We start from the raw sequence: 13,214 nt of genomic DNA, 5'->3' as shown, positions 1-13,214 counted from the left end.
CAACTTATGGAAAGGTGCATGGAAGAAGGTGCATTAATTATTAATTATTTAATAAGAACAAATATGATTTCGTCCATCATCGGTCGAAACAAATCGTATATTTATTCATTGGTTTTATCTTAAATTTGTCTCGGATAACTCCAATCGCATCGGTTATATCGAGACACGCTCTACAACTTCCGTATGGACATGTTTCTATAAACATACTTACAAAAGATCACGCAATGCCGGTCTACTATTATTACGCGTGAAATTTCGCTGTCGCTGTGGAAAATTGGATTCTGTCATTGTGCCAAATTTCCTTGTTTTCGATTTATCCACCTTTATTTCCGCGCAAATACTGCTTTCCAATGTCTGCAAAAATATGATTGTCATTCAATCCTCTATTCTAATAGGTACTAGATGACGCTTAATTTGTCAGGATTTCGCATGCACGTAGAAATTCTTTATATTGTACAAAAATAAGTGTAAAAAATAAAATGACGGTACAAATTTTTGTAATTAACACAATAAATTAGTAATAATAATCAATGATAAATATAAGAACGATTGTCATGGCAGAACTTACCTCGGGTAGGATGTGATCATCCTTTTTCAATAAAGTAATCAACTTGTAAAGTTCGAAGTCCTCAGGGATGTTCTCCGTTGCCATAGCTTCTTCCAGCTTCTCAATCTGAAGATGTAATGCAAATAAAATGTAACGTGTGCGTATGTTACGTCGCTATATGAAGACTTTATTTAAACTGGATACGTACCACGTCTCTAAAATAACATTCTTTTTTAGAATTCGGCCTGTCATGCTCCAACGATGCTCTAAGTATGGGCACTATCTCGGTAAATCTCTTCAAATCCGTGTAAGCTACAATTTTCAAACATCTTATATGGATGTATCGGGCCTCTTTTATCGAACTTAAGATTTCTATAGCTATATGAGACAAATTTTGCTTAATGGCTAGAGCTGCTAAAAATGTGGTGGCTCTACGCATGATCATATATCCTTTTTCGTCAATTTCTCTCCAGACTTTCAAGCCATACTCCAACGTCTCCGGTGTATTCTGGAAGCATTAAGAATAAATTATGTTAAAATTATTAATGTAAGGAGTCTTTCATTAAAATTTAATCGCCCTCGCAAAAATATTACCTCCTTGTAACAGGCAGCCATAACTAATATCAAAGAATTCCTGGCATATCCGGTCTCTATATGCCTGGTCCTGATTATATCATACACCTCTCTCATTTGAGCGTACTTTCCATGCTTATATAACAGAGACAAGAGAATCTGGTAACTGACTAATTGATCAAAGAAATTCTCGAACTTGGGATCCTTGAAAGCGGTGTACGCGAGATCTGGTTCGTCCAGGTAATAGAAGGCGCGCATCACCACGGGACCGAAGATAAAAGTACCGAATCTCATCTCCTTGGTTTGATTGTTAAATTTCGTTAGCATCTTGACAAGCAGTTCAATGTCTTCGGGTTTCTTTTGAGCTAGATGCAACATGGACTTCAGATCTTCAGTGAAGATCATACTCGAGTCTGTGTTGCACACTTCCTCCATCTTACCGCGGAATGTGTTCTCCACATTTAAAAACTGATTGCGGAAGTTTAATCGTGCATTTTCATAGCCTTGCAGACCCAGGCTTTGGTCCGAATACAAAAATCTGCAAGCTGCAAAATAAAAAGTGTATATATCAAAAGTGTATAGATATGTAAAAAAAAAACTCACTATTTTAAACGTTCGAAGGATTTTATAAAAATATTTGAATTCTTGCTAAATTCTTTTCGGATATGTAATATATGTTGACGATATATTTCCTGAATTGTGTATTAACTGAAAATTATGATCGCGTACACCGGTACACGTACTAACGTGTAACGCGAGTAATGAACTAGTCGCCGCGAGCAGGTATGATGAGGTTAAGTCGAATATTACGTACAGTTCAGAAAGCTATTCCTCAGAAGGGTATTGCTTGTCAGTCCCACATTGAACCTCATAAGACACCTCATTGTTGCCGCCATTATTTCCGTACGCAATTGTCCTCAATCCTTCTCTCTGTACTTATATTTTTATCTTTTAAGTTACGACTATCGGCGAGCAATGGGCTCAACGATACGCAGAACGAGGAGGAGAGGAGGAGAAGAAGAACGCGTACAGACCGGAAGCCGGGTAGCCAAGTACGTCTCGCAAGATCTTGCACACGTGACTTCCGGTTCGGTCGTTAAAAAAGTCGTGGCATGAAACAACGAAACCTAAAGAGATGCACAGTCGATGTCTAATTGAAAACGCTATCTTCTTGACGAGTTTCGGAACGCATTCGACAAAAATTAGTTGTTTACACTTTTTGCACTTCGAATCTTCGCTTTCTCTCTCTCTCTCCAACGTCCGAATTATGGGCCAATTCCTTTTAGTGACACAAGTCGACACAAACATCGTTCTATCCTTCTTGGCATTCAATGAATAAGGCCCAGTTTCACAGTGGCCAGTTAGCTTAACTAGTAGTTAACTCTCACTCTCTGTCTCTTTCTAACCTCAAAGGTTAGAAAGAGACGGAGAGTGAGAATTAACTACTAGTTAAGCTAACTGGCCACTGTGAAACTGGGCCTAAAAGACAGAACGACACTTGTGTCGACTTGTGTCACTAAAAGGAATTGGCCTTATATTTATCTCGTTTTTAAGGCCCAGTTTCACAGTGGCCAGTTAGCTTAACTAGTAGTTAACTCTCACTCTATGTCTCTTTCTAACCTTTGAGGTTAGAAAGAGACGGAGAGTGAGAATTAACTACTAGTTAAGCTAACTGGCCACTGTGAAACTGGGCCTAAGTGTAAGAACTTTTAAGGTGGAAGCACATAAAATTGCAGGAGCCATGGGCAGAATGCAGAAGCCATATGCGCATGTGCTATGGTATTTGTAGAGCTCTACAGATACCATAGCGCATGCGCATATGGCTTCTGCATTCTGCTCATGGCTCCTGCAATTTTATGTGCTTCCACCTTTAGGAATTTCAAGCAACACGAACAAACCTTTCCCGAAAGTCCCTAGATGTATTTTCCGATGCGTTCCAAAACGCATCGAGAAAGTTGATGGTTGAACAATTGACAAGTGTCCAATGATGGTCGCACGGTTCGTTTCCTAACCTCGCTGGAAAATCCCGCCGTATGCGGCGTCTTCGTGAACCGCGTCGAAGATCGAGACATGACGAATGTACACACGGTGAACAGTATGATCAGCAACAGGAACCGCGATTGTCTCGAGTGCAGACTGCTGAGCGGCGGCGGCCTCGTCGCCGCCGGTTTATACGTCTGTCATCACTCCAAACAGTACCAGAAGCAAGTAGGAAAGGCAGCGATGTACTCGGTCGCCTCTGGTACGTCGATTCCGAGCAAGCGTGTCGAACATTGCCGGCTTTGTTCTGCTTTATGTAAAAAAACAGAATATTGCTGAGGAGCGTTCGCACCCTCGGCGCAAATAATCTCACTTAACGAAATATAATTGACGAATCTTATTCAAACGTTATTTCGTTTCCAGTACTGGTACTCCTCGGCACAGCCAGGATCTTGGACTTGCCGCCCTTCCAAGACAAATTTAAGCGCAGCTGAGGAATAACTTACTCAAATCCACAGCCTTTTGCGTGTAGCGATTGTACATAAAGAACAATGTGAGTCTAATGTGAAAATAATGTGTATACCAAATTACACTCTTCGCTTAGGGTCTTCACCCATCATCAGATTTGTCTATCGCATCTCTCACAAATATGGTTAAGAGTATTTTAAGCAATTTAGATATTGTGATGTTTCCTGATAAGCTTATTGTACTATCCCGTTAAGATTTTATATTAAAGATTTATTTTGTTTTATATAACCATATTGAATATCTCCCCTAATTAGAAATGTTATAAATGTGATTAAGATGATTGGGAAGTCTTTCTACTATTATATAACATTGTTATAGTATTTATATAATATTATAATGTATATTATAATATACTATAATGTAATATATAGTATTATGTAATACCTGTGCCATCCAAGTTTTGGATGACCAATTAGGTAATTTGCTTTCAAAGCAATACTTATATCGTCTTAAAATATACAAGATGCTCTTTATTCCAGACTCCAAAATGGCAAGAAAGGCAAATAAGATGTGTCTTGTTTTGTAAAACGTTGCAGAGCAGTTACTCTCTTCTCAAATGCGGAATTCCTTTAACATTTCCCGCCGTGAAAACTTTTAATTTTCACGACCTCGGAATGCGAGGCGAAGCGTTACTTATATATGTATTGTTTGCGCCCGTTCCGCGAAACGCTGTCGAGGCTGGATGCGGTGCGAAAACACATCGGACGCGCGCGCATTCGCATATTGCACGTGTTGCAAAATGCGAAGGCGCGCGCGTGTGTGCAGCGCGGAGAGCGAGCCGTAAACGCTTTCGTGGTGCGCGCCCGCTCGTTAATATTCGCGCCGCGTTACTTCCTGTTACGTACTCGACGATACACTTACAGGACGCGCCGGCCGTTGCGTAGCGATGTAAACTTGTCTTACCCGCTGCGCGAGTCCGCAGTCCGCGGCGCGGATCGATCGCCTACGCGACCGAGACGTATCCCACGAAGTCGAAGTCGCGAGTATTCGAATATGAACATCGGACGCTAATCGTCCGATGTTCATATTTCAAGTCAACTTGAGCAGATGATCCGTTGAATTGATTTGTTAAAAACTTAGAAGAAATCTGAAATCGCAATTGTTTCCATTTACAGAAAAAAAAGATAAATTTTTTAATAACACAGCGATCGTTTCTCTGAATAATTTCAATAATCTCGAAAAATGAATACCGGAAAATCGAGGGAAAGTTATTTATTGAAATTTATTTTGTCCAAAGTGAGATCTTTAAATAAAAAAATGGGACAGAGTATTGTATATCGTTATTGTAGTTAAATGTCGATGAGGTAATAGATTACATCCTATTTTATAATATGATCGATTCAGTATCAGAAATAGAAACATGACGTGATATGTTAAAGGAACATTTTAAGAAAGTATGCGATTGTTTGAAATGACGAGCTAACGCAGTACTATGCATTTGCACGACCTGCGGCAGGTCGATCGGCAGATCAATAGCAAATCTGTAGATTTCCTTAGAGATAAAGGATCGTATCTCCAGTTTTTTGTCAAAATGGAGTTAATACACTTTTCAATATAACGGGAGCTTAAATTGTATAATGGTAAAACGTTTTATGTGTTTATTATTACTAAGATACAATATTTAGAAAAAGTTGTATTGAACATTTTTATAGTGCTTAATTTTTAAACCAGGTACAGCGTGTTATTGGTTATACATTAAACATGTCAGTTAAGATATTTATTAATAATAATAATTTATTTAACTTCAGCTTTTTGCTGAAGAAATGGACTTGGTTTACAATTTTACCTTACTACTCTCATACATTTCTCTAAGACTAAACTAATTTCTATCCCTGAGTTAAGATACTGATTAAAAACTTAATAAATCAAATCGCTACTTTTATTTTATATCTAAAAAAAATATATCATTTCCCTACTTAAAACTTTAAACCTTGTTTTCTCGAAATGGACATACGATCCTTTCCTTCTAATTGTAAGGTATGAAATTCCAGAAGTGGAATGCAGGCCCTTGCCATCCCACGCGGATACTCCAGCCGCCGAAAACCGGAGGTGCGATCGACGCGGCTTTTGTCCGTCTCGGACGAGGTCGTGCCTAAGGTTGTTCCCCGGGTTTTGGCGCCACACCCTGGCGTTTTCTGGCGACGGTGGCACACGAGGAAGAGTGCGTCCCGCGAAGACGGCCTCTCGTCGCATCGGCAGTCTCGACACGCAGGAGATCGCTCTTGTAATACTTGGAACACGGAGCGATCCATCCGGTACACGTTCGGCGTGCCTGTTACGTGTGCTGCCTGTGCCCCGTTTGCGATGGACAGACAATCAGGCCCGCGTGCCCCGCGACCCGCCTGATCCATCTCGTGCATCCTTAATGGAAGAAACACGAAGTTATTAGAAATAAAAAAGATCCTCCTTTCGAAGGGAAGGAAAAAGAGGTCGATTATTAAGCAAATACCGAAGCGTTTTATTTCGATCGAAAGAGTAACGCTCACAATGGCTCTTAAAAGTCTCCTTTTTGAGCACAAAAAGTTTAAATTGAGTGAGGTATACATTGGAAGGGTTTTCAAAAGTAGATCATTACTTGCGAATAAACTATTACGTTACGACGCGTCTAGCTTTCGAGATATTGTGGATCGAAGTTAAGTTGCCTAATTTGTCAATATAGTATAAACGTGTTTCTTGTGAGTAAAATCGAATATGGCCTAAAGAGAACGTTTGCGCATTGCACCGCAATACGAGAGAGTGTTCGCTAAATAGAACTCGATTTTCGAACACTACGTTGGGCGCATCCGAAGCTCGAAATTGACTTCAATGGATTTTAGTTACGAAATAATCAGCTTTTATTATTTTATTGATTCAAAATGGTAATTCATGATAACACGATAAAAGTATAATTTGTAATCAGTAAAAAATTAGCTTTAATCTGATATTTGTTTTATATTTCTTGATTTCCGCTCAAAAAGGGAATTTTCTTGGCGTGTCTCTTTTTCGTTTGAATCTCGTGTGGACCATCTGCGTTCGAAATAAAAACCCGGAAAAGGGTTGCCTCGCTGAATTCCGGAAAGAGAAGCGGGTACTCCAAAAGTCCGCGCATCTCCGTCGCATTGTCAAATCTGGCCCGGACCGCGATCGAAGTCATTGAGGACACCCCGCTCGCCCCCATTTTTTCTGCCAGAAAAATGAACACGCCGCAAACAAGACGTAAAACATACGGACTCCTCCGGAAGCGCCGTTCGGTGCGGTTTTGCAGCGGTGTTCTCTTTTTTGTCCTTCTTCTCCGGCGAGTGGCGGCACGACCGCAGAAATGAGCACGTTGCAATATATCTGTACGCGTATCCCGGCGATTCGATGCGGTTCACTAGGCTGTGGAAACCGAGAATTTCGCTGTTAACCCCGCCTTACGTAACGCATCCACACAGCCCGGAGAAAAACCGAGCGAGAACCCCGAGCTACGTCCGTCGTCGCGCGCTTCGAATCGCAAGCGAGGGAGAAGAGAGAAAAAAAAGATATAATAACGGAGAAGGGAAGGGAAAACGGTGAGAAGGTGTCGCGGTGAGAAGGATCAAGGTCCTTCGTTCCGTCCCCGTTCGATATATCCAGCGTTCCAGCCGCTCGATCGTTCGGAAGATGAGAGAAAGCGAGAACCCGCGGAGAGCGCGCGGTGCGCCCCTCGCACTATTGCGTCAACGCGTAATTGCAAGACCGTTCCTTCGCGTTCGTTTCAAAGGCCCCGAGGAGTTTATGCATGTAACGCAGCCTCTCCCGGATTTCATCGGTTTCTTGGTCGCCCAGCGGCGTTTTCCGGCCCTATAAAATTAATTTAAGTGCCTTATTCCGCGTAAATAAATAATTATATTACATTTTACTGTGATACAACTTCGTTATCTTTTTGTAATTTCATATTACAAATATACTATGCAGGCTGCATTCCCTGTCATTCACTGTCAGTGAAAATCTATTTTTTTTTCATATATTTTACGTCATGTATACTATAGATTTTCAGTACTGACAGTTGCTGACAGTAAATATCGGAACGCAGCCTTTGTTTGATTTTGGTTTCCAGTTTCGACGCGATCATCACACTATTATCTTTTTGTCTTATCAATTTCGAATCTCGAGCAAAATATTCGCAGCCAGCGGGATAGCGTTGTTTATCTCTAATAATAATTTCGTTAATTAGGAATTTAAATTCGACCTAGCCAGGTATATTCTTGCACATGTCTCTATGACGAGGTAGCGAGCGAGCGAGTTCGCTGAAATTAGAGCGATGATTTGATTCCTTCGTATATAGCGAATGTGAAATTTATTATCGAATTATGTCATACCAAAGCGAGACTCAGGAATAACTGTCTGCGCGTATCGATCGGATTATTTCGAGAATATTTGCGTCCCGGGCAACTGGGTTCATCAAATTGCCCGCTGTTTTCATTCAAAGCTTCATGTTTTATCTAGCACCGAAAAATTCGGATTGTTTTCAATGCGTTGTTTTTTTAATTGCGTTTTGATTGTTTTCGGTTTCGCGAGTTTTTTCGATGTATCATCAGTATCATATATAAAGCAAAATAATCTTGCGTTCTCGACAAGAATAATTTTAATCGGTAACGGTATACAAGTGCAAAATGGTGAAAAATCGAATCGTGAAATTCAAAACTTTCGCTTCAACTTCCCCGTGAGTTTAATGGGACGGTGTTCGTGTGCTCGTTTAGGATTATATTCGCTCGTGAATCCGATTAGTGCAAATATCAATTCGACGGTAATTCGCCTCCTCCATCTTTAGAAGACTCGCGTCTAACCGTTTTGATTACGTCGAGAGTGCATACCCCGCGGAGAATGAGCGAATTCCAAGGAATTCATGGGAATTTCCATTCCGTGGAAATCATCAAGTCCCTGATATTCGAAAATTATGAACCGAAATTACACAAAGGAATTAACTTTTTTATTAGAAATTGAAACATTTTAAAGAGAGAGAGGCAACGAATTATAGGACGAAATTTCTTCTCAATCCGCCGCGCTTCGATTTATTCTTCCCGACACAAGTATTATCAGTATATTAAATATTTACACAATTTATTATAAAAAATGTATTGTACGCACAATTATTCAAACCATCATTTTCCAAATCAATTTTCAAATAATATCTGTATCGCGCGCGATTCGATCTCCGAAGTGGAGGTGTCTTCTTGACCAAAGAGGCTTCGCTATCGATCAGTATTTACACGATTAATGACGCGTCTGCAACAAAATTATCTCGCGTCACCATCTCGATCAGCTTTCAAACCGCAAACGATAAATTCGGCAGTTCGGGAGCCGGTATTAGCGCGGCTCCAGATCAACAGAGTCACCCACGTGCCCTATCTCTATCGCGTAATCTCCGATTCTCCGCCTTCGACGACTCCCGCCCGCTCGAGAGAGAACTCGCCGCCGCGCCGCGGTCGTCCCGCGCGTCAGAGTTTCCCGCAGAAATCCGCAAACCGAGAAAGGAGAAGTTGCACAAGGAGGATGCAACCGCATCTCTTTTCCACTCTCGACCTTTAGTTAGGGCCGGCACGATACACAAATCACATCGCGCCGCGCGCATCGTTGGCTCGACTCGCGAACGGGGAATTTATTGCGAAATAAACTAGATTCTTTTCTTTTCTTTTTTTCCTTCTTTTAAGGTCGCGACACTCTCGCGACGACGACGTGCTCTGACGCAAACCCCCGCGATGCATCGCATTATTACGCGTGACCAATGAGTGAATGCCTCCTCCGATCGAAGGGGACAAAGGAAACGAAGATGAAGGAGGTGATGATGTACCGCTTTCATATACCGCGCAATTTTCATCTCCATTTAATTTATTACTTATCACGCGTGAAAGAAATTATGATCCCGGCAGATATTCTTTGATAATACCGTGGTTCATTTAAGAAAGTAACTCAACATTAATTATAGGAATAACATATATTAGAGGAAAGTCCCCTATTATGAGACAGGATCCTAATATGAGATATGTTAGGCTAAAAGGCCCTATATAGGCCCCATCTGTTGATCCCATCATGAAAAAACCCCGCCATCTCATATTAGGATCCTATCTCATAATAGGGTACTTTCCTCTATATATTCGACATGATGCATTGTTTAGAAAATAGCAATATAAAATAATTTGACTTTATCTTTACTAATGAATTGTCAAACTGATACCGTTCCTACCAATGTACGTAGATTAATTTTAATCTTGATTTAATTTACCTTTTATCTTTTCCCAGTTCCAAGAATTAGAAAAAGATAAAACGTAAATTAAACCGAGATTAAATTTAATCCGCATTAATAGAAACGGACATTAGAGTGAAAAGCATCGCTTCTCGTGTGTTATTTTTACTATTTATCTGTTAGAAAATTGCTTCTAAATCATCGTTTTATCGCTTTCCCGTTCGAGATGCGCGTTTAAAGTTTCATGAAAATTCGCGAGTACGCGCTCGCTGCGTTACGTGAAACGCTTTGCGTTTCGTACCGCACGCCGACCTTTGGGGGCCGAATCGCTCGCGCGACGAGTCATGGCATATCGCGTTAGCGATGCACGCACCAGCTCTACGCACTGGCACGCCGCTCACGCGTGTACGTATCCTCGTCCAGTACCAGCACCGTACAACCAGGCACGCGCAACCGCTGGAATACTAATGCCACGTATGGGACACGCTCGGTCGTTCGCGTAAAATCCGTCTTTTATCCTCCGTAAGGTCACCCACGGGTCCGAGGAGTTAATGCTAATGAGGAATGGATAGCATAATCGACCGCGATGTTTGCCAATAAGAGGAAAAAAAAACGATATTCGGTAAATCATCAGGGATGACGATTGTTATTGCAAATTTTAACGGTAGAATTTTATCGTTTGTTTAGATCGATAAATATTTTTCAGCGACAACGACAGTCTCATTTCTTAATTCTTTTTTTTCTTTCATATTTTATTTATCGGTGAATTATACGAGTCTAAACGAATTCTAAATCAATGAATTAATTTTTACAAAAATGACATCTTTATCTTCTTATAATGATTTTACTAAAAAAGGAATTTTTGGCTGTTCCAGTGTTCAGATTTCAAGACGTTGAAGTAGCTTAGAACCAGCTATATAATTCAGTACATAAAAGTCTGGAAATTATCACCGGCGTTAATTTGTAACTAAAAAGATTTTATAAATAGCGGGTCGCGACGTAAACCGAAACGAACGCAACGATCTTTCTTCATTCTCGTTTCTTCTTCGTTTTGCGACTTGTCTCGCGCGACAAGCAAGAACCTAACGCAATCCTTCCGGGATTTATCTAACAGCGGACTAAGTATCTTACCCGTTACATGACTCTTAGTTAAATAATTAATTACGTTAATACATTATGACATTTCGTGATTTAAAGCATTCTTATCAAGGGGAAACCTTTCACTGGCGCCTTCTTCCCCGACACAAATTAACCCTCGCAAAACCGTACGATGTACAAAGAACATGTGCCATCATAATGATTATGTATTGTAGAACAGGCAATGATTCGTTTCAGAGACCAAAACGCGAAAATATTAAATAAATTGGACAAGATATTAAAATTATAGCATAGGAGTAAACAGTATAGTTATTAACCACTCTAAATACTATATTAAAATGTTTTTAATTATAAAAAAATAATGATAATATTTTTGTATTTATAAATAATTAAAAACATTTTAATAGTATTTCTTTATAATCTTTAATTTTTTAAGATGTGGCCAATTATTGTAAAGTGGCCAACAACTGTACTGTTCACCCCTATCTCATTGATTTAGAATAAATGAGAAATTGATTGATTTTTAATTCGCTCGTAGAGAGAGATCGCCGAGGAAATCGTACCAGCCGTGGGCTCCGAGGAAGGATCCACGATCTTCTCGCGACTGTGTTGGAAGAACCACGACATGACCTACCATCACGCCGCGCGCCGGTCGCTCGGCCGTACGCGAACAAACGCGTTAATATCAGGAATTACTTGAGGAATATCGCCGGGTAGACAACTTGACGTCTCAAGCATCTCGCTCTGGGCCGTCATTATCCAGTACGCAATCCTTTTTATCAGACTTAGCGCCCTTTGCCAACCCCGTTTAAAGCTATTCGCGCTTATCGTCGTTTCTGCAGCACGCGGATATGTTTTGACGTAATCCTTATTATTCCGAAGCGCAGTGCAAATTACGTAATTTTTTTACGTGAGATGCGCCGCGCGCGGCGTAATCTCGCCGCCGTTATCATGAGTATGCTAAACAAACGCTTTGCTGGATCTTAATAATGCTTAGACACAAGAAGGATATAATTTTTTTGTAGTCTACGTAGTCTAGTTCTAAGATTTAAACGTAGAATCCTTGTATCAATTAATGTTGGTAAACTTTGAATTTTTTTAATGCTCCTATCTGGATAAATCATCAATGCTAAAAATATATCTAAAAATTAGTCGGGAAATAAAGAATAATTGTGCAATTAATTAAAATAGACATATCTTTTTGGATCTTTGTGTATGAATATAACTTATCATCTCGCAATAAAACAGTGGGAAAAATGATATTTCCCGGCGCATTTCTAAGATTTCTTTTTCCGCGGCAAATCATTCGGCGTTTCGATCCCGCCGCGGACGTTATATAAATCGGTTTCTATAATTAAAGCCAAACCGATTCCAATCGAGTATACAGAGCGAAAGAACCCGCGAGTTTTCTCGCGGTATCGCGGCCTCTCGCACGACTTCCTAATACCGAAAGGGAGGAGGCGTCGGACCCCTCTTTCTCTCCTTCAAGACGTCGTCGGGCGGGGGGCCCCTTTTTTCGAGGTGGAAGCCTTTTATATAATAAAAGAATCGAGGGGGGGGGAGAAGAAGGGAGGGCCCGGGGCTCCAAACGCACATACCGCAGGTCTCGCGAAATACCGGCACGCGGCGGCGGCGCGGCGGCCGCGTTGCGCAAGAAGCGCCTGGCACGCCGGCATTATTCTGGGTTAAATAATATTATGTCACGAGGAAAGCGGGGCTTGTGCAATTGGACGCGTGAGCGAGCTCGTTCCGTCGGCGCGTCGGGTCAGCCGAAGAAACTTCGCTTCCTCTCTCCCTCGATCTCCCCGGTCCCCGGCGCGGCGCGGATTTTATCTCCCGCCGCCGCTCTCTCGCTCTATGTCACCGCGTATACATGGTCCCCCCCCCCCCGTCGGCGTCGCGTCGGTGGGACGATTACATGGCAGCCTCGCTGAACGTTTCGCCAATTTGGATTCCCTTTTTACACGCAGCATCGATTTTAATACGTAAATAATATAGGTGTCCCGTCTAGTCTGTCAATTATTAGAAATATGCGGGGATTTATGATAATTTGAACGGTTTAATAGGAGTTATAAAAGCATTTGGCGTTACGAATTTAGAAGATACGATATATGGGTATACAAGTGATGTCCTATTAAACTTTCGCCGAGAAAAGGTCAATCTCGAATATTGGTTTACTCTCGCGATAACTCTACGTTATTATATTATACCAGTATTAGGTAGCTAAAAATGCATGGTAATTTTCCCAAGTACCTGCAGGCTGTATCTGTATCTATCAGGGAAACATAAGCATTAAAAAAAAAG

General features: G+C 41.1%; 2 protein-coding genes and 1 long non-coding RNA gene across 5 annotated transcripts in view; 1 reads left to right on the top strand and 2 right to left on the bottom strand.

The window, feature by feature from the left end:
• Positions 1 to 67: 67 nt before the first annotated feature.
• On the bottom strand, positions 68 to 2,143 carry LOC139775536 (pentatricopeptide repeat-containing protein 2, mitochondrial). The gene is made up of 5 exons (XM_071711610.1): positions 1,935 to 2,143; positions 1,142 to 1,665; positions 756 to 1,055; positions 569 to 673; positions 68 to 354 (listed from the first exon to the last, which is right to left on the bottom strand). Exons 1-5 carry the CDS (start codon positions 2,014 to 2,016, stop codon positions 208 to 210), a joined length of 1,158 nt encoding a protein of 385 aa, XP_071567711.1. The 5' UTR covers positions 2,017 to 2,143; the 3' UTR covers positions 68 to 207.
• Positions 2,144 to 3,114: 971 nt separating this feature from the next.
• Positions 3,115 to 12,172, top strand: LOC139775547 (uncharacterized). Of its 3 annotated transcripts, none has more exons than XR_011718846.1 (3): positions 3,115 to 3,362; positions 3,524 to 3,653; positions 4,108 to 5,396. XR_011718846.1 is itself a non-coding variant. In XM_071711626.1 (2 exons), the coding sequence occupies exons 1-2, from the start codon at positions 3,191 to 3,193 to the stop codon at positions 3,592 to 3,594; spliced, it is 243 nt and encodes an 80-aa protein (XP_071567727.1). In that variant the 5' UTR covers positions 3,116 to 3,190; the 3' UTR covers positions 3,595 to 3,856. The 3 variants fall into 3 exon arrangements, 1 of the variants encoding a protein (XP_071567727.1); XR_011718845.1 differs by lacking the exon at positions 4,108 to 5,396 and adding an exon at positions 5,620 to 12,172 and having other exon boundaries at positions 3,116 to 3,362; XM_071711626.1 differs by lacking the exon at positions 4,108 to 5,396 and having other exon boundaries at positions 3,116 to 3,362; positions 3,524 to 3,856.
• Positions 5,213 to 13,214, bottom strand: part of LOC139775549 (uncharacterized) — a 117,596-nt gene continuing 109,594 nt past the window's right edge. Inside the window, exon 4 of the long non-coding RNA XR_011718848.1 lies at positions 5,213 to 5,989. This is a non-coding gene — a long non-coding RNA (uncharacterized lncRNA). The remainder of the gene's footprint in view (positions 5,990 to 13,214) is intronic.

The sequence above is a fragment of the Temnothorax nylanderi genome, unplaced genomic scaffold (assembly GCF_030848795.1).
Source record: "Temnothorax nylanderi isolate EJ_2023f unplaced genomic scaffold, tnyl_v1.0 TNYL_tig0100_pilon, whole genome shotgun sequence".
NCBI classification, from domain to species: Eukaryota; Metazoa; Arthropoda; class Insecta; order Hymenoptera; family Formicidae; genus Temnothorax; species Temnothorax nylanderi.
Note: the sequence above shows the minus strand (reverse complement) of the source record. Positions and strands in the feature narration are given on the sequence as shown.